The sequence below is a fragment of the Balaenoptera ricei genome, chromosome 3 (genome assembly GCF_028023285.1).
Source record: "Balaenoptera ricei isolate mBalRic1 chromosome 3, mBalRic1.hap2, whole genome shotgun sequence".
In the NCBI taxonomy this organism is placed as follows: Eukaryota; Metazoa; Chordata; class Mammalia; order Artiodactyla; family Balaenopteridae; genus Balaenoptera; species Balaenoptera ricei.
Window position 1 is genome coordinate 13,778,107 of NC_082641.1, and position 22,049 is coordinate 13,800,155.

Genomic DNA, 22,049 nt, shown 5'->3' on the forward strand with positions numbered 1-22,049 from the left:
ATCCTACTGTCCACAGAGAGCTAGTATGTCTCCACCACAGGGCTGTAACACATTTTTCTACCCTAACAACCTCCCCAAACCCCTTTTAATTTATAGTGTATAACATCTGATTCTAGCTTTACTGTTCATTCCATCAGATCATGAGTTTATCTCCTTGTAAGCTTGTCCAGTGACTTGTAACACATTCTTTAATTACTTAAGTTTTTAACTTCTTGTTTTCCCCTCAATGAAGAAGCTGAAAAGACCTTTAAACTTTCTGACTTCATGGCCAAGAATATTTTTTAAGTGAAGAAACATACACGTAAAAAAAAAAATAAACCCGGTAACAAACTATTTTATAAATACATGACTGTATTTTTCTTCATGTCCAGAAACTCTTACTGAAATAGAATTCAGGTATATTCCTTGCAAACCCACACAGTTCATAGATCTAACACCAGGTTTTCATTTGTAAACGAAACGGGCAAGATAAGGAAGGCACAGGCTCACTTTGTATCAGTAAAGGACATCAAACACAGTCAAGAGGTACCAATGACATAGAAGCATCGTCAACCACGAAAAGCAAGTGTTCAGAGTCTGCAGTAACTTCTCTCCCTTTAATATTTGGCAAGTTCAGTCTAGATATTTTAATACCTCAGAAAGAAAAAATAAATAAGAGATGCTACATTAAAATGTCAGATGACCTATCATTACTCTTTAGACATATAAGGGAAGGGATAAAGTAAAGGGAGGGGACCACAGATGTCCTATATTCTTGGATTATCCTTCCTTTCTGAGGGGCTCAGATGTCTGTGTGCATCTGTCAAAATGCCAGCTGTACCTGAAGATTGAAGAGATGGTTGGTAGTTGCTGACATGGTCCCTCAACACTACTAAAAGTTTCTATCACAAAAACAAAATTAGCTTGATTTCTGCTCTTTAGTCCTTTGTTAAACACCTAAGTCGAATTTGGTTATTTAAAAGTGATCTAAAAAGTTTAAAATAAAGGAAAAATATATTCTAGCTTCCTAAGAAGAAACAGATTACACATTTAGACTTCTATGGCAAATAAATACACTTGAAAACCAAGCAAGTTTCTCTCCTGTAGGAGAGTCAGACTACAAAAACAGTTCTCGTTTCTCTACGGCTGATGACCACATCACTCATAGAACATACCAGGAACTAGTTTCACAATTTTAAGAGACTTTTTCCATAATATGAAAGATGAGGTTTAACCTAGTTCTGAGCAGGCAGAATAGATCTGCACTCACAACATCCCTATCACAAATATATGACAATTGAACAACAAAGCACAGCCCGATCTCTGCTTACATCGAAACCACCATCTACGTGATATCTAATTACTTGCTTTCGATGGGTTAATACCACCTGTTGCAAGACTAGAGCTGGCACTCAATGGAGCACGCCATTTACAAGGAAGCCTAAAGTCTATAACTGCAAAAATAACATGGAAATGTACTAGCCCATCCAACGTAGTTAAATATATTTTCAAATTTTTTCCTAGGAAATGAATTTTAACAGTATCTCCCAAGTCTTTCAACCAAAGTGACCTTGATCATTTTTGTCTTTTTACGTCAAAATCTACCGAAATTTTTTGACTCTTTCCAAGTATTAGGAACAAAGGAGCCAATATAGCATGTTTCACAATTAACTGTTAATATTTCAGCGAGTTACAATAAACTGTTTTTGCATGCTTGAAAAACTAACTGTGAAGAAAAAATAAGGAATACTAACGGGAGGATCTCAATAATTGGGTGTTTTCATTTTGCTTTAAAAACAACCTCTAATATTCAACTCTGACAACACAGTAAATATATATACATATATATAAAGTTCATTTCCATGCGCATTACATAAAAATAACTATGAGAAATATCAATCTATCAGTGTCAGCTGATATATATCCAATTAACTCACTGCAGAAGGGAAAAAAAAAAGGCCAAAAAAATTCTAAAGTAATCAGTAAAGCTCACAGTTCGAAAAGTTTTTTTTTCATTTTTTTTTCTTTTTTTGCTTGTTTGAATTTTTTTGGTAGTTTATCTGTGCTCTGTCATACAAGCTGATTCCCAGACTAATGGCCTCCGAGTAGATTTGAAAGAAAGCCTGTAGACTTCTTCTTTTGCTGTGCTTCTGCTTCCTGGTCTTGTGAAAGCCCCAATTCGCTCTCAATTTGGTCGAGCTCTGACTGGTCCAGCAGCTCAAAGTCATCCCCTTCCTCCGCGTCTGTGTCCTCCCCTGCGCTGGGAGCAGCCTGGGACAGTGCTTGCTGCATGCCTGCTAACTGGTCTTTGACGGCAGCAGTCACCGCCGCGGTGATGACGTCCCCAGCCAGGTTGCTCATCAGGTGGAAGGTTTGGTCACCGCTCAGAGGAAGGGTGAGACCAGCCACTGATTGCCTCTCTGAGCTGGGTCGGGGACCGCGGTCCAACTGCTCCTTTCTTCTCTTGAGCTCAGTGGGCAAGCCAAGGCTTAATTCATCTTCATCATTTGTTCCTGTGCCATTTTCTAGAGATGGAAAATCTGAAAGGTCTCGAGAGAAAACTTCCTCACTAGGTCGGTCAAGATCTGTGAAATGTAGAACAGAAGTTCATGCTTAAGCACCATAATAAATTTTTTTTTAAATTATTTAATTTATTTATTTATTTATTTTTGGTTGTGTTGGGTCTTCGTTTCTGCGCGAGGGCTTTCTCTAGTTGCGGCAAGCGGGGGCCACTCTTCATCGCAGTGCGCGGGCCTCTCACTATCACGGCCTCTCTTGTTGCGGAGCACAGGCTCCAGACACGCAGGCTCAGTAGTTGTGGCTCACAGGCCTAGTTGCTCCGTGGCATGTGGGATCTTCCCAGACCAGGGCTCGAACCCGTGTCCCCTGCATTGGCAGGCAGATTCTCAACCACTGTGCCACCAGGGAAGCCCATAAATTTTATTTTATGATTCAACTTTTAAGTTATAAAGTAGTAATTGATAAACCTTTACTATCTCAGACATAAAAAAATAGAAAGTCAAAGGTTTATAAGACCCTGTAATAAACCATAATAAATTTGAAATCAGAAAATTGTCTAAAAGGTCCCTGCTTTTAATTGGAATCCTCTGAATCACTCTGGCATTCATCTAGCCTCCCATCAGACCCCCCCAAGTCTGGGACACTCTCTCCACAAGTACACACAAACACTACATGTCCCCCGATGGCCTTAGCTTTCCTCTTAAACACAAAAAGTGTGTAATGACTTACTATTCAACCTGTCTTAATGTCAGCTTGGGGCTCTGACTAGAGTTTAAACGTTCACCAAAATTTCATCCTGCTCCTGGGGAGGGGATTAGCTTAAGCCAATGTGGATATGTATAATCCAAAATAAAAAATATTTCAATTGGGCGTTTTCATAGATTTTGGTCCAGCAGATGGTGACTATTATCCAGCCTTTGCATTTTCATTCATGGAGATCTATTTGAGTATCTGTAACTGTGTTTGTTTAAAGCAACGAGTTAAAAGAAGCTATTGTTCCTTCTATTCCATATTCAACCTAAGAGCTTATGGAAACATTTAGCTTTCCATGAACGTAGCTGAAATTAACCATACCATTTTAGCAAAACATAGGTCCTGAATATATACAGGAACGCTTTAAGATTTGGGACATTTGAAAGCAATGTCAGGTTAGTAGGCAGTGATTTCATTGTTTTTCACTTTTCACAGAAAATCTTTCGGTAACTCTTTGGAATCTTCAATTTAATTAATGAAAGCCTTCTATATGGGTTCGATTATTGTGGCTCCCTTTGTTGTGTAAATCTGAGATAGGATGCTTAAGAACAAAGGGTTTGTTTTCCTGGTCTTGTAGGTATTTACAGCTTGTAGAGCTTGAGAGGACTTCAGTGACCCTCTTGTTCTAATGCACTTTAAAGATGAGAAAATTGAGATCCACAGAAATTATGTCACCTGTTCAAGGTCATACAGTAAAGTTAATGACAAAAGCAAGGCTACACTTGGGTCTCCCAATCTCCAAACCTGTATTTTTTCAACACTACACAACCTTCTTCCTTCCTCTAGAAAAAGAAAGTGTGTTCTTGCTTATAAAGACACATATAAAATAATTTATTCATAATCCTCCATTATAACCTGCTTATATTTTCAGTATATTGTTAAAATGACTTGAAATAATCCAATGAGACTAGCAAAAGTTATTGCACAAGACTTGTCTCAAATTTCATTTTAAATTGTACTTAACCTAATTATAAAAGATAAGAAAGCTTTTTTTTTTTTTTTTTTTAACTGACTTGGAAGAAAAACAAGTTAGTTAAAAAAAAAAAAAAGTATATGAGAAACCGTGGAATCAGCTTTGGATTTGGGAAACTTGCCCCCCATGCTTCAGTCCCTCTTAATGAGGACTAGCCCTGGATATATGGGATTAGCTTCTCTCTTCCCCCGTCCCATTACTGCTATAAACAATGTCACCAGATATTCCAGAAGTTAAGTTTTTTCATTGTCAATTATTTGTTTTTCAAAATAAAGGCAGATTTGGACATTGATTAGCTTAGATGTTTTTCTCATACTCTTCAAAAAAATAGCTTTTGAGATATAATTCATATACTATAAAACTTACCCGTTTAAAGTGTACGATTGAGTGTTTAATATATTCACAAAGCTGTACAACATCACCACTATCTAATTCTAGAATATTCTCATCATCCAAAAAGAAACATATTAATTACCAGTCACCCACCATTCCCTCTTCCCCCAGCCGCTGGCAGCCACTAATCTATTTTCCTTCTGCATGGATTTACCTATTCCGGACATTTCATAGAAATGGAGTTACACAATGTGTGGACTTGTGTGTCTGGCTTCCTCCACTTTAGCATAACGTGTTTAAGGTTCATCCATGTTGTAGCAAACGTGAGTACTTCATTTTTATAGCCAAGTGAGATCCCATTGTGTAGATGTACCACACGTTGTTTACCCAGTCAGCAGCTGACAGATTAAATACCTTTGCACGCACTCATAATTATAAAAATCAGAGCATCTAGAAGTGTGAGCATACCGTCAGAAGTGTCCGTCTGTGGAGTGTAGCCTTCTGAAAGGTTGAAGGTCCCATTGTCAGTCCAGGAGACCTCGGACACGTCTGTGTCAGACACAGACAACTCTTTGGCGGCAACGGTCAGGCTAATCTGTGTTAATATAAATACCAGTGACACATTTCAAACCTCTGTGGGGAATCTTTTGAAACATTTTCCTTTCCATATTGTTCAATCATCTTAGAGAAACAGGAGGAGTCTATTAAGAATATCATTCCAGTTTTGGTACATTTAGATAAATTTACAGTCAAACCACACAGGAACAAATTGAAAACTGAACAAAAAATACCTTAGGACAGAGAGCTGAGAAGTCTAATTCACTGTCATCTTTGTGACCTTTTTCTTTATCTGCTTCTGTTGGGAAAAAATTTGGAAGCTTTCAGTTTCCTGGCCAGCTTAGACAGCGTGTATTTTACCCATTATATATCCTTACCCCACCTTCCTCATATTCTCCAACGCCTCCACGTAATTAAATGTTTGCACATAACAAGGTCCACGGATTTGCAACTGTGTGGTTTCCGAGGGAAATGGTCCATATCAGTGGTCCTCATGGTGTGGCCCCTGGACCAGAAGCATCACATCACTGGGAAACTGTTAGAAAGGCAAATCCCCGGGCCCTCCCCTAGACCAGCTGAATCAGGAACTCGGGGCTATGGGCCCCGCAATCTAAGCTGTAATAAGCTCTTGAGACAATTCCGATGCTCCCTCTAGTTCGAGAATCTATAAGGTCACAGGCCAAGTGAAAAAGTGAAAAAGGAGCACATTAGTCTTCCCCCTATTTTCTTTTCCTTCCCCTGTTCTACTGGCCCCCTCTTACAGGGCTCCCACACACAGCCCTACTACCTGTGTCATTTGTTATTTGCAACCTTCCACTCCCAAAGAAAACGATTTAGAGAAAATAAATAATAAGTAGCAAATACAGAAGTGTTAAAGCCTTTTCTCTCTCCCCTGACAATTTGGATTAAAAAGTCGATTTGTTGTATGTTTGAGAAAAGCATAAAAGCCTAAAATAGGAAAAAGCTATGTTACTTTGGGGGGATTTGCTTCTGTAATAGTACGTGGTGAAAGGCTAAAACACCCTGAAATATATTAAAGGTGATTTCATAATAAATAGCCAGCCGATGTCTCATCTCATGCGTGGAATCTAAAATTGAAACATTACCTACCAGCTCTCTCACGTTTCTTCTGGTTAATATATTCTCTGATTCCAAAATCTAGTTTCAGCAGAAATGACTTGATTTTGTTGTATATTTTTTGTCCAATATCATTACACTTAAACAGTGGACACAGAAATGCACATAGTACTGCAAGATAAGGAGGAAGAGAGTTTAGGGAAAGTGACCTTACTTTCCAAAGGCTACATCTTAGTATGCCACAAAATTATTTCAGTTCCCTTACGGACAAATTGGTTGTTTTTTCCTTAGGGAAGCGCCTCTGTGAAATAAGTCCATAGTTTTTATTCTTCCCCCTGTAATGAAACCATTTTCTCCTATACACACACAACCCAACAGTCATGGTTTTCAAAGACTTGCAATTAGATAACTCCATCCCTTCAATCCTCTTACTCTCAAAATTTATACAAAGGTTACATGCTTTCCCGACAACAGTCCTGGATTAAAATATCAGCTCTACTTATTTGTTAAATGATCATTTCTCCATAGAAAAGTTATTAACTATCTGTTAGTCTCTTGTCAGTAATATTGGAATAATAACGTCATCTCTTGGGGTTGCTGGGAAGAATAAATGAGATAAATACAGACCATCTGAATAATGCCTTGCCCGTATTAGACTCTCTTTCCCTAGCTCTCTTCTCCTTTCCCTCCTAAACAAGGCAGATCAAGGGCTGATATTCCACATGAGTTCTACTTGGAGAATGGATGTGAGCTCTGACCATTGGCCCTTTGTGTGAGGCATTAGGAATACAAAAAGAAATGAAGATCAACACAGGGAATGCATTGTATTCCCTACTGTTTATTTCTCTGCTGTTGTCAGGACACGTGCCCATTTACCTTTTAAATAGGAGCTGCAAACTCAAGTATCTCTAGAAGACAAGGAGGTATATGTAAATTTTAAAGGCTGGTGCAAGAAAACTAGGGAAATACAAGGATTAGTTGGGTGGAAGCAACTGCCCCATCTAAAGGTGGCAGGGCCAGATCTTTATATTTTTCAGGAGAAGCAGGAAATCGAAACTTTTTTACAGCACTTTTGAGTTACAATTGACATACAATAAATTGCACATATTTAAAGTGTACAATTTGATGTTTTGACATATGCATACAACTAAGAAACTGTCATCGTGATAAAGATAGTGCCCATACCACCCCCAAAAGTTTCCTCATGTTTCTCTTAATCCCTCCCTCCGGTCTTTCCCTGCCCTACCCGCCTCATCCCCAGGCAACCATTTATGTGCTTTGTCACTAAAGATTAGTTTGAATTATATATAAATGGAATCATACAGTATGTACTCTTTTTTTACCTGGCTTCTACCACTCAATCTAATTATTTTGAGATTTATCCAGACTGTTGGCATACATCCCATTTTCAGTGCTGAGTAGTAATCCATTGTATGGATATACCACAGTTTGTTTACCCATCTATTTGTTGATGGACATATGAATTGTCTTCTGTTTTTGGCTAACACAAATAAAGCCACTATGAACATGTGTGGACAAGTCTTTGTATAGGCGTATGCTTTCACTTCTCTTGGGAAAACACCTAGCTGTGGAATGCCTCGGTCACATAGTAGCTTTTAAAAAACTACCAAACTGTAATCCAAAGTGGTTGTACCATTCTACCTACTCACCAACAGTGAGTGAGAATTCTAGCTGCTCCAGATCCTGGCTAACACTTGATATAGTCCGTATTTTTAATTTCAGCCGTTTTGGTGGAGGTATAATGGTGTCTCACTGTGGTTTTAATTATATTTTGAGCCGCAGATCATGCACAACGGCAAAAATATTCATGTATTTGTGAGGGGTGGAGAGTAAAGCTTGTTTACAGCTTTACTGACATAAGTTAAAATAAAATGAATCACTTATAACCTTGCTTTTTGACAGCTATTCTTATAATTTTGAAATAGCAACATGTCTCTAGAAAAAGGAGAAACTTTGTACAGCAGGAAATTAAAGAATAATCAACTTGCTTTATAATCAAGAACACATCCCTCCTCTTCTAAACTGTGGAACATCTTGTAGACCATTAAATGATACCATGTGTGTCACATCAATTAGACAAATGCTCTACTATACTTACACAGTAGATAGCTCAGTATAACCCCAGGAATGTAACTTCCCAAGATCGTAAAAAAGGTGCATACACTGCAGACCAGGAGACAAAACTAAAAATAATAGAAGTAACATGTGACAGTTGTACATAACATCAAGATACTTTAGAGCACAGGATACACACAAAATTATTGATCTACATGCCATCTATCATGTATGGCAAATGTTTTTCAAACAGTGTTCTTTGCACTTAGATCTGACTAATGACTGCTGTGTTCAACCAGCCTTAGCCCACTTTAACGTTAAGTGATAATCATTTTGAAGGTTCCAGAAGCTAACCTCTGGCACAGAGAACAACATCTCCCATTAATCATGCCTGCAGCTGTATTACCAGATGCAAGAGACCTGAAGAATAGTATGGACCCAGAAACTTGTTTTACTCAGGGTCACTCGCTGAAAACAATGCAGCCCAGTAATGAAATGTGTAGGTTCAAACTGTTTCTATAAATCCACAGAAATTCATAAACACAGCAAAACATGTTATAGAAATTAGACGTATTTACATAAATATAACAGTAATTCGCACAGCTGATAAGCAGCCGGGATAAATCGACTGGCTATTACTATCCTCCTTCCTAACCGTATCTGTTTGGCGAATGAAACTAAATTCCACCAGTAAAATTTGATTATTTTCTTTCTGTCAGTTGAAGCCAAAAGAATCTTGGTTGTTTTAAGTAAGTAAAACATCAAGACAGAAAAATTCTCCCATAAAGTCTTCACTTCTTTTTCACACTATATTATTTAAAATAAACTATCTTACTTCTTTGCTTTACCTTTAAATTATGGTACTAAATTTCGCTGATCAGCCAAGAAAATTCATTAAGGGAATTTCAAAAAAGACACACAAGGAAAGGATACATAACTCTGATCAATAACTGATTAAGAGAAACAGCAAGGGGGTCTAAAATTCAGATTAACTTTGATTTTTCATTCTTGGCACAGGGTTAATAAATTCACTAGTCAAAAGGAAAACAAAATTAAGAGCTGTTTCTCAAACATCAGGGATCCTTGAAGAATATGGAATTCTAATAGCAAAATGGAAGAGGAAAGACCATAAAAGTTAAAAGAACAAATAAAAGCATTACTATATCCAGAATTCAGTTTCGCAAAGGGATTTCATATTATCCACTAAATTTGTAGCATCGTTATCTTAGGTTAATTGACTTGGGGTATATTAATGCAACCCAATGCAGAAGTTTAAGTTCAGAATCTTCTAAAAATGTGTTTACTCATCTCAGTAAAATAAGCATCAAAAACACAAGTCACCCCACCCCACTACCATGTTGATATCTATTCTAAAAATCACCTTCAGTGATTAAAATAATTTATCCATATACAACGTTGCAACTTTAGTATGCTCAAAATGTGTCCCAATATAGTTCTGTTACTCATTGAAGTTAGATTTCCTGTAACACGGTACAAAGAGAGGGATTTTAAGTGAAGACATTCCTAGGTTCTTCCTTCCAACTACAGGTGGACATTCGTTTCTGTAGCACTGGAAGGGAAGGGGTCTATTGATGGTTCTGTAGCTCACCCGTGCTGTCAAGATACAGTGGAAGCTGTCTCTACACATAAAAACCCTATAGTGGGCATTTCTTGTAACCCCTTTCAAACCACTCAACTCTCTCCTCGTGGGTTTTCATCTTTGTTGGAAAAATACTCATTCCATTTATATAATCACTGTGGATGTTTCTGCCAAAGATTTTCTTTCTTAAGTAAATCATACAAGAATCTCCACTTTTTAGACTGAAAGTGAGACTCAGTTACCTCCCAAAACACCCTCAAAGGGCTATGTGTTCCTTTGACTTGAGAACCAGCCTAGATAATATAAACTGAAATTCTTAATAACACGTTTTTATCCTTGGTCTGGCTGAGAGGACAAATCATCATTCATTTTAGTTAATAAGCTACATAAATATGGATAAAATAGAAATCCAATCCAATTTCAAAATATAGGTTAAGGATTTTCTAGTGCTAACAACACTAACATTTCTGAACCTTGCTAATATCAGTTTTTTGGCACGTGTTCCTAGTGTATTATATTCAGAATTGGAGAACCCTTACAGGCTAATAAAATAGGTTAATTCATTTGTTTCCAAGTTTATTTCACATTTTAAAGCACACACATCATTCTCCTTTTCTGGAAAACTTGCCTTGCCAGGGCTCTGCTGTTTAAACACAGACATTTCTTGAAGAAATAGGCTGAAATTCATCCATGATTCTGCAAGACAGTGGCTGAGCCTGGGTCTTTCATCTGGCTTGGAATTGATAACTTCCCAGCTAAAGAGAGAAAAAGAAAACAAAAACTTTTAACTGAACTTTGGATGATTCACTCAACATTTATTGCTTTAGCAGATATTCATTGAGCACCTCCTAGTGGCCACACTCTCTGGAAAAGCCATGTGAATTCAGAGATGAACAAGCCAAACATCTGTCTAAGGAAGTTCACAGGCCAAGGCAAGCAACGAGCTCCACGATTATCTGGTCACAATGAAGGAAAAGTTTAGGGTGGAGGCTTTGGGACATCTTCTCTGAAGATGTCACTTTTATGCTATGATCTGGATTTGCACTATTTACCATAAAGGCTTGGAAGGGCTCCGGACAGAACAATGTACAGCATACGCAAGAGGTCCTGTTGTGAGAAGGAGCTAAAGCACCATTGGTCCCAGTATGGCTGCAGTAGAGCGAACCAGAGAATAGCATTGCAGGGAGCTGGGATGGCAGGAAGAAACCTGATCATACAGGGCCTTGTGGGATTGTTAGAAATGTTTTAAACCTTAAAGGTAGTTAAAGCCACAGTACCTTTAAAGAAACCTTGGTTTTAATCTTATCATTATCCCCATCATCAACACGAACAAAGCATTTTCAGTCCACAGTGGATCCTTGTACAATGCTGCAGTTAATCCACGTATGTATAATTTATTGTTGGCCCTTCGGATCTGTGGTTCCTCTGCATCCACAAATTTAGCCAACGACAGACCCTGTTGCACTGTAGAATTTACTACTGAAAAACATCCTCTCTAAGTGGACCCACGCAGTTCAAACCCGGGTTGTTCCAGGGCCAACTGTATACTATGTTGGTCAACTCAGTAGAAAACTGTCAGACTCAACAGGATCTCACAATACCCCGTATTTGTCTAGAGTATCTTTTCCCGATCACCATCATAGAATGTGCTGAATGTGGTGTGTGTGCCAAGCACGTGCTGTGGGTCCCCGCCTTCATTTTCCCACAGGAATGGCAGTGAGCTAAAAACTAGTAACAATCGCTCCAGGAAGAAGACATGCAAATACTGGGCATTTCCTGAAGTTACAATGCCATCAAGTTCAAATCCCACTCTTGCAATCCTAACTCATCACATAAATATACCAGCTCAAACAAGCTCTATTAAGGGCACCCAAATTCATTTATTACACAGATAATTTTCAACAAATGTGTCTAGTAGAGGACACATTGTTAGTGAAGTGTCATCTGAGCTATGACTGCAAGGGTGTCAGGGTGAGACTGATCTCTGGATTCAACTCCAGTAGCCTTGCGACAAATTAAAACTACTTTGGCCCTTAGATGCTCAACTACCCAGAAATCGTGTACATTTAGATTCTGTTTCTTTTTAATAAACTTTCGAATCAACATCAAGGAAATTGTAAATTAAATAATACAATTTCCCTTTATAATATAAATTTTAAGTTATATTTAAACGAGTGCAATAGCGTGAAAAAAGCAAAAAAAAAAAGTAGTTCTTGTCCTTCCTCTTTGTTCTATGAGCCTCAACCAATGCTCTGCTAGAGAGTCACCGAGCTGCCCGGTGTCCAGGCTGATGCTACTCCACGAGGTAGACATTTGCCAAATGATTTCCCGACTGTTGTAAGAAATGAACTTTTCGGGATGTTTAGCTATCAGTTTATGCCTTCATTAACTCTTCCCACGCTCGAACCAGTGAGCAAGCCTGTTTACATTGGTGACCAAATCTAGCACTATGCATATCCTACGAATGATTCCAGACCTATTAAAAGAAACACTAAGTTTTTAATGTTACATATAGTGGCCACTATCTGTAACAAAATCTTGCCAGTATGTCAGCTTAATGGGAAAAGATTTTGTACAGGAGAGTAAAAACTGAAATTGAACTGTGGCTTCCTTTCTAGAACAACATAGGCTTGTTACAAATTGGCAACGGTAGGCTACTCTACTGCTCAGTGTATGACATAAATACAGATTTTAATTTCTGCTCTCTATGCATACTGAGTAGTATTTAAGGATTTGGTTAACCTGTCTGGCAAATATAATTCTAACAAAAATCAATGAAAAACTTATAATGTAACTGTTTATTATTATTTTAACAATTCCAATGCAATGGGTGAACATTTTGTATCTTGAAGCAACTTTAAAATATACTTCCATTAGGATAATGAACAAATAAAGTGAGTTGTGTTCAAAAATGAAAGATGGGCTTCCCTGGTGGTGCAATGGTTAAGAATCCACCTGCCAATGCAGGGGACATGGGTTCGAGCCCTGGTCCAGGAAGATCCCACATGCAGCGGAGCAACTAAGCCTGTGCGCCACAACTACTGAGCCTGCACTGTAGAGTCTGCGAGCCACAACTACTGAGCCCGCATGCCACAACTACTGAAGCCCGCACACCTAGACCCTGCGCACCTAGACCCGCATGCCACAACTACTGAAGCCCGCGCACCTAGACCCTGTGCTTCTCACTGCAATGAGAAGCCCGCGCACCGCAACGAAGAGTAGCCCCTGCTCGCTGCAACTAGAGAAAGCCTGCTCGCAGCAACGAAGACCCAATGCAGCCAAAAATAAATAAATAAAAATAATAAAGTTCCCTTAAAATAAAAAAAAGAAAGATGGAATGGATATGAAGGAACTCAAACCCCATGTTTATACCTGAACCTCAGGATCATAATATTGAGAAAAACATCACAGAGGTCTATACACAGCATGATTTCATTTATATAAAGCTCAGAATCACATTAAGCTAACAGTTATTTAAGCAAGGAAATGATTAAAAAAAAACAAGATTCAGGAGAGGGAATACCTAAGATGGGGGTGTGTAGGGAATGAGACTTGAGATGGCAAGTGGGAGCTTCTTGGGTATTTGTCATGTTCTATATCTTCATTTAGGTGCTGGGTACACAAGAATCGATGTATTTCTGTTCTTAAAGCTATACATGTACACACATATGGCCTTGATTTAAAATTCCTGGATACTTAAATGTATAATCATTCTTTTTATTTAATGAGTAACATTCTTACACGAGTATATCCCACTTCACATCCTATAGTCAAAATACAAGTGTTACCTCCTGTGACAGTACTTTGGGACAATAAATTCCATTGTTACTTATATTTATTTTTAACAAAATCGCCTTAGGGAGTTCCCTGGTGGTCTAGTGGTTAGGACTCAGCACTTTCACTGCCGTGGCCCGGGTTCAACCCCTGGTTGGGGAACTGAAATCCCACAAGCCGTATGGCATGGCCAAAATTTTTAAAAATCGCCTTGAACAATTCTAATGATATCTGAATTACTGTTACCATCACAAACAGAAATGAGAAATGCATCGTGTAAATCATGAAAATATTATCTAACCAAATGGGTTTTGGGAAGAGTAGTAAATGTCTGAGATAAAATAATTGTGTAGATTGTCCTGAATAAAATTTAATGGAAATATGTATGATTTAAGAAGGAAATCCGAATTCAAGGGCAAAGAAGAGGTGTCACTCTACATGTACACTCTAAATAAAACATGCACCTAGCCATCACTCTCTGGGAGTTTCATAATAGTTTTAAATTGTCCAGTGACTAATTCTGAGGACCAGTGGAACATACATTTCTAATGTCTTCCATTATATACAGTCTACCATTAATTTATGTCACCACAGTTCAGTTTAGGTAATACAGTTACATAATATATTTGAATAATACAGTTATGTAATTTAGAAAAAGATGGGCCAATTGATGTCAACTTTTCAAATTCCCTTCTTTTATAGACAAGGAAAGTGAAACCCACATTTTCTCAGCTAGTTCAGGGCATAGCCTGACTGGAGGCTCCTGATATCCAACACGGTTCTCTTCCCTTTAACACATGTGCCCTCTGCAAGGGAAGAACAAATTCAATGACACCTTGGAAGAGGCCACATCTTGTAATTTAGAACAAGAAGGAACATGTGATGCTCCTCCTCACTCTTTCCTAGAGTCAGGAGGAATGAGGTGTGATTGACCAGGATCAACACGGCATCATTTAAGACCTACCCATCCCAGAAAAAAGGAGAACCTCCTGTGCAGAATCCAAATATTTACTGGGAAGTCAGATGCATACTTGATGGTTGGTCAACGATTAATACAAGTGACATCTGCACGTGTACACAAACACACAACACACACACACACACACACACACAACACACACACACACACACACACACAGGCTCTGAGTTGCTCCATAATGAAACTCTAGGTTTTCCTAGAGAGCCTTATCTGGAAAACACATAATCAGAGAAAGGATCTCCTGTGAATACTGGACGATGCTAGGGAAACAGATCTTTCACATGGTGTGTGGCTGTCTTCCCACCATCCTTGGCGCTGATCAACGTGCAACGAAAGGCCCAACAAACAGAAAAGGAGGCTGAAAAACAGTGTGAATCTTTACCAAGTTCTTCACCAAAGAGTGTAAGTCTTCTATGATTGAAGCTCATTCAAGGGAGAAAATTAGCTACCAATGGCTTCAGCATGAATATTCCAGGGCTTAGTTTTTTTCTTACATAGTTTCAGAGAGAACACGCATTTTCCAGGTTCAAAGGGAAGTAAGGTCCTTTTGTGGGTCTGTCTGTCCTTCTTTCTTTCCTTCCCTTCTCCCTACCCTTGCTTGCTTCCTTCCTTCCAGCTAGTTTTCTCTCTCCTTCCTCCCTTCCTCCAGCCAGGAGGTAAGGACCTCTTAAGAGTCCCTCCCTCGTGACCACCAGCTCCAACTTCCCAGACTCTCCAAGAGAGAAGCCACACCTCCCAGCCTTCCCACGGCCACGGCATCTTTCACGTGGGCTCTGCCCAAGGATCTGCAGCTGTGCGGAGCTTGCCAGAAAAGCTACCAAACTGAGGCCCTGGCAGATTCCGTTTAGTTACATTCTCCTTCTTAAGAGAAACTAGAGGGACGGATTTTTGACAAAAGACACTCTGCATGGTCAAGATAAGCAGCTGTTTACTGAAGAACCGATATGGTTCCACCAGTCCGAGACGTTCTAAGGGAATAAGAATTAGAGAGATAGCTCCTCAGACAAGCAGCCTCCCTTTGGCACAGAAAGGAGCTCTGCTTCCCAGGAGAATCCGAAGCCAACACCCCTTCCTTCTGCCTCCATAACCCTACTAGAATACAATTAGGCACAGACGTTAGATATGGCCAAAGTAATCTCGTTAGGCAGTTCCCACTTGGGAAGAGTGTGTGAACCCCAGGGCACTGTTTCAATAGCAGCTGTCATGGCCTCACTCCAGAAACTCTGATGGAGCAGGCCTGGGGTGACCTCAGAAATCTGCCTTTTGAATTAGTGTCCCAGGTGATTCTGAGGCACGTGTTTCTTATCCTAAGAGTTACAATAAGAAATACCCAGTGAGAAAGTGTCAGGCCGCAGAGCAGGCACCTGGGTGCCCCCAGGTGGGTCCTGGCCACTGCCTGAGTTGAGCAGCAGAAGTGAGAGTCCAAAGGGGCTGGAGTTGGAGGGACAGAGTGTGGCAGGTAGAGCCTGCACAGAGAACACGGGCCACCTTCGGGGTCCCCTGGACCCTCCAGCTGAGGACGCACGTGTGAGGGACAAGGCATGGGAAAGGATGAGAGGGAACAGCGTCCTGTGCTCACAGGGCTGGGGAGGATACCTGGAAATCCTTCCCACCGACTAGACTGGAAAAGCCTCAAAATTCACACGTCGGGTAGAGTGCTCACCAGGGTCCTACCTCAGCAGCAGAGAATAATGAGCCCTAGACTGAATGCTGCTGTGGTCCTAACACGTCTTAAAAGCAACGTCCAAAAGGATCCAACTGATTTTAAGTAATTTAACTGTGTGATACGTAGGAATAAAAAGTGGTGAGTTTTGTTATGAACCAAATAACCCACATGGTCAAACTGAGATCGGAATGATTTTTTAAATTTTTCTTTCATACCTATCTTTTTTTTCTAGTTGAGTTTTCATTTATTTGTAACATAGGAACTTACAAAAATGAAATTTTAAAAAGTATGTCATTTACAATATCATCAAAAAAACACCAAATTCCTAGGAATAAATGTTACTAAAGATGTATAAATCTCTACCCTAAAAACTACAAAACATTATTAAGAAAAACTAAAGAAGACCTTAGTAAATGGAGGTATATGTTCAAGGAGTAGACATATTGGCATATTGTAAATATATCAATTCTCCCCAGTTGGACCTACAAATTCAAAATCTCATCAGAACTTATAATGCCAATAGGCTGCCTAATCCTAAAATTTAAATGGGAATTTAAAGTACCAAGAACAGCCAAGGAAATCTTGAAGAAGATAAACAAAGCTGCAGACATACACTACCATATTTCAAGCCCTATTATAAACGCTATTGAATACACACACACACACACACACGTATGAACAACACATAACTAATTTTGTTTTTCTTGTATCTTTTGTGTATAGTTTTTAGTGTAGAGGGTTATGCATCCTTTAGGACATTTGTTCCTAGAAATCTGATGGGTTTTGATGCTATCATAAATGATGTACTCTTTTAATATATGCATAGTGATTTCCTTGCACAGTATTTATGCAAGAAAATAGCAAACTAATCATGATAATGAATGATGACACTATAGTTCAGTGGGTAAAGAATTTTTTATTAACTTTTTTTTTCACTGAAGTATAGTTAATTTACAATGTTGTGTCAGTTTCAGGTGTACAGCGAAGTACCTTTCTTTTACACGATTGTATACCTTCTTTCTTTAAAAATCTACTTAACAAAAACAGTCTTTAAGTGTTATATTAAAAGACAAGTTAGCCTTTGCACGGTTTACGGGCGCCATGCGTGAACCTTGGATGCACTTGGTTTTCAGGGTGCAGCACACAGCTCTCCCCGTTAGGGGGCTCTGTGAGACTAAGAAATGTGACACTCGGTTGCTCTTTAAAAACAGACGGTAATTCTGGAGGAGAGAACACGTGCCAGCAGCCTGCTACATCTCTTCCACCCCAAGCGTCTTTGAGCACAACCAAAAATTATGCTGAAATAAATGAATCCTGGCAGAGGACAAATAATGTGTCTCAGTGTCATCTCCCGTCCGTTCATTTCAATCACCACGCACTGAGTGCAGCTGTCTGTCTGTCAGCAGTCCCGCCTCAGGGATTTCGCGATGACTAAGGCACAGCCTCTACCAGTGAGCGACCCCAAAGTGATTTCTCTCTCGCTCGCGTTATATATGAAACTCACGTTTACAAAATGACATTTCATTGAATCTAGGGGCTGTTGGGGGGAAAAAACATTCAAACACTAAGCTGGGGCTTGGATACATGAGGAGAGCCTGTTGAATATAAGATACTCTCTTTTCATTATTGTACACTTTACAGGATAATAAATCTTTTTAGCTTATACTAGTCAACCTAAAAGTCAGAAGGTATTTTTATAACTGAAAGTAATTTTTCACAGCAAAAAAAGGGATTTTTTTAATATATCAAAGCTCAAATCCTTTCACATATTTCTGGAGCTTTAGACTTGAGGAGATGATTACCAACAAGAGACAGGAATCGTGGAGCAGATGGAGAGAGAGAGAAGGACGAGCGTGAGGTGGAGGTAGAGGGCACAAACGAACCCTGATGGTCGGGTTTGAGCTCCTGGGTTCTGCTGAGCCCAAAACAAATTCAAACGTGGACATCCCCTTTGTGGAGCCCATTCCCTTTTTCGCCTTAAGCTGGTTTCAGTTTGGTTTCTGGCATTTGCAATACAAAATAAAGTGCTACATTTTTCCGGGGAGGGGGTGGGCAATGCAGAACTGTAGAATATATTTTAAATTGTAAGGTAGAAACAACTATTCAAAAGAGTTATGGAATAGGATTCCACAGAGATCAGCATGACAATTTATTTACTTTTCTTGTTTGTTTGTTTTTAGTACCTGAATGGTTTCGTTTGTTACTTTTTTCACTTTATTTTTTAATTTTTATTGAAGTATAGTTGATGTACAATATTATATGTTACAGGGGTACAATATAGTGATTCCCAATTTTTAAAGGTTATACTCCATTTATAGTTCTTATAAAATATTGGCTATAGTTCCTGTGTTGTACAATATAACCTTGTAGCTTATGTTATACCAAACAGTTTGTGCCTCTTACTCCCCTCCCCCATATCACCCCTCCCCCCCCACTGGTAACCACTAGTTTGTTCTCTATATCTGTGAATCTGTTTCATTTTTGTCATAGTCACTAGTTTATTGTATTTTTTAGATTCCACATATGAGAACACATAGTATTTGTCTTTCTCTGTCTGACTTATTTCACTTAGCATAATACCCTCCAAGTCCACCCATGTTGCTTCCAATGGCAAAATTTAATTCTCTTTTATGGCTGAGTAATATTCCATTGTATGTACCACATCTTCTTTATCCATTCATCTGCTGATGGACACTTAGGTTGCTCCCATATCTTGGCAATTGTAAATAATGCTGCTATGAACACTGGGGTGCATGTATCTTTTAGAATTAGTGTTTTTTAGAAAAACAGTTCTATTTAGGTGATGGTTTTAGTAGAATGGAAGGATGCTAATAGAGTGAAAAATTCACACCAAGGCAGTTGATGAAAAATTCAAGTAATGGGGGTTCCAGGCAATGTGAGATAAGAATAATAGCTAACACTCACCAGGAGCCAGGCACCGTTCTATATGTTGTAAACTTACTGTCATATTCAATCCTCACAGTCAGCCTATGAGCGAGGTCCTATTATTTATTCTGTCCTACAGATGAGGGAATTGAGGCTCAGATACATTAACTATCCTGCTGAGGTCACAGAACAAATACACACAAAATAGGGCCTTCATAAATGGAACCAAGAATGCTTATAATGGGAGGTTGAGACACCGGAAGAACTCTCTGGAACTTGGCATCATTTCAAAGATGAGTGGGGGGCTTCCCTGGTGGTGCAGTGGTTAAGAATCCGCCTGCCAAGGCAGGGGACATGGGTTCGAGCCCTGGTCCGGGAAGATCCCACATGCCGCGGAGCAACTAGGACCATGAGCCACAACTACTGAGCCTGCACTCTAGAGCCCGCGAGCCACAACTACTGCGCCCGCGTGCCACAACTACTGAAGCCCGCGCGCCTAGAGTCCACGCTCCGCAACAAGAGAAGCCACCGCATGAGAAGCCCGCGCACCGCAACGAAGAGTAGCCCCCGCTCGTCGCAACCAGAGGAAAGCCCGCGTGCAGCAACGAAGACCCAACACAGCCAAAAAAAAAAAAAATTAATTAATTAATTAATTAAAAAAAAAAAAAAAAAGATGAGTGGGAAAGAACACTAGAGAAGTAACGTGGACGGATTATGGACTCCCTGAATGCCGAGCTACAGAAATAGAGACATCGATAAAGCATCTCGGTTCCCAGGTGAAGCCTGGGACCAAGGAGTTTAGATTCCTATTTTCTCTCTCCACTGCTTCAGCTCTTTCCAAGCCAGGACCCTCCAGTGATTCCATACCCTGTGCCAATGATACCCTTGATCTCTGGGCCCTCCCAGGCCCGGCACTGTGTCACAAGCACTATGTGCACCTCCTCCCTGAATCTCTCCTCCTGAGCCCTGCCCACCTCCACCAATACGTCATTTTCTTTTGTAGCAATTTTTCAATTGTAGTTACTTTCCTTTGTAATGTTGACACCTCATGAGACTTAAATGCCCTGAACCGATTCACAGATACGGCTCTGTCTTCAGCAGCTTACAGAACTTGACTTCTGCGAGGCACATAAAATATTGAATAAAGGAATGGATATAAACAATGAACAAATATCAAACCAAGAAAAACAAATCAAAAATAGTTTAGTGACTTTTATTGATTTTTTTAATGCACTTATCCAAATGCTTCTATACATTACCTATCGCAATAATTAGTGTGTATTCCTTTATATGTGTAGGAATACATCATAGGCAAAAAGTCTGAAAAATTTGGAAACCGACTTTCACTTATATGGAATAGTTTTATTATTTTTCCTTGGAAATGCAGAATTAAACTGCCTTTGAAATTAGGTAACCAGGAAATAGGGCTCATTTATTTCAAATGTTTCCTGAGGTAGAAATTAGTATTTTGTGTGGAATTCCTTCTGGCAAAACTTAGGTCCTAACGCCTGACTTCTCCATGGAGATCCCTGGATCCAGGAGCACCTTCTATAGACGTTACTCTCACATGACCCACGAGCACCTGTGCGACCCATGGAGGCCGGGCTGGGGCTTGTGAAGTCGGCCAGAATGTGAAACCCCATGAATATCCATCCTTCTGTCGGGATAGGGAAAATCAGTCCCTTGTTTGTTTCTGTCAGGTGACCTCAATCCACTAGAGAGTATTTTCAGCTATTGCTGTTTCCTCTCAAACACATGTGCACGTTCACACACACACACACACACACACACACACCCCTTTCCGGTCACTTTTTAGATTTTCCATATCCTTAAGAACTCAATATTGCAATAACCATTTCCAAAGATCTTTAGAAGAACCGTCAAAGTACCTCCAGAGAAAATACATTATTTTACACTAATTTATTTTATTTTTAATCCATAGGAATTGGAAATTGAAGCCAAACCACATTTTACAGAAAGTTAACAATGTCAACATCCCATACTGACAAACTTTTGTAAAAGGGGATTTGTTATAACCTAAGCTGTCACCTAGCAACTGGGACAAGCAGCTGCTTCACCTATCGCACCTATAAATATGCTTTGGCCGGGAGCCCTCGCCGCCCTGTCATTCTCGGCTGGTGACTAATGGTCTCATGTCCTCTGTTGGTAGTGAATATCTGTTGATGTTAACTCCTGACTAATTTTTCTTAGAAAGGTCAGTCAGTCTCCAGTTACAGATTTGACCATTTCTGAGCGCGATGTGTTAGAATTGTTCTTCATCCTCTGGATCCATGGCGTGTTCCTCCGCGTGCAGGCGTGTTTGCGTGTGATCGTGTGTAGGCAGAGAAACGAAATAAAAACAGGGATCCTGTTTCCCTGCGCAAACACTCACAGAATTAGAACCATGACAAAGCAAATAAGATATGTCAACTGGAGGATTAAATAAGCAAACACAAGATTAAGAAATTACAGAACACTCAATGTGAAATTGTCACTTTTTCAGACCAATTAACCACGTGGACAACTTCTCCCCCCCGCCAGGGACCAGGAGGCGCCACCTGAGTGTTGGCTCTTCCTGCCCTGAGAAGCTGAGCCTCACCTCCCTCTGGGCAACTTGGTGTTTTATTTGGAGCTCTCTCGTTCTTTTTATACCAAGTCTCAAATGAATTAGAGATCAGTCACGTTGTGCAACTGCCCCTTTCTTCCTTCCACCTCAGTCTCTGCCCTGCCACTTCCCTGGGTGCAGTGATTATCAACTATCCAATCCACCAAGATCATCTGGAAGCCTGGCACTCAGCTGCCCATCACGTTACTTCTTGTATGATTCTAGTTTCTGTGAACAGATGCCAGTAGAAGTTATTTTCCAGCGTTTTCA

The 22,049-nt window shown here is 39.7% G+C and overlaps 1 protein-coding gene across 2 annotated transcripts in view; it reads right to left on the reverse strand.

Moving 5' to 3' along the window:
• Positions 1-331: 331 nt before the first annotated feature.
• RETREG1 (reticulophagy regulator 1) overlaps positions 332-22,049 on the reverse strand; it is a 125,940-nt gene continuing 104,222 nt past the window's right edge. For both annotated transcript variants that reach the window (XM_059916138.1, XM_059916139.1), the window contains 6 exons: positions 10,498-10,624; positions 8,313-8,397; positions 6,227-6,364; positions 5,350-5,414; positions 5,027-5,153; positions 332-2,564 (listed from right to left, as the gene is read on the reverse strand). In XM_059916138.1, the coding sequence (XP_059772121.1) occupies positions 2,071-2,564; positions 5,027-5,153; positions 5,350-5,414; positions 6,227-6,364; positions 8,313-8,397; positions 10,498-10,624 (1,036 nt within the window). In that variant the 3' untranslated portion in view covers positions 332-2,070. The remainder of the gene's footprint in view (positions 2,565-5,026; positions 5,154-5,349; positions 5,415-6,226; positions 6,365-8,312; positions 8,398-10,497; positions 10,625-22,049) is intronic.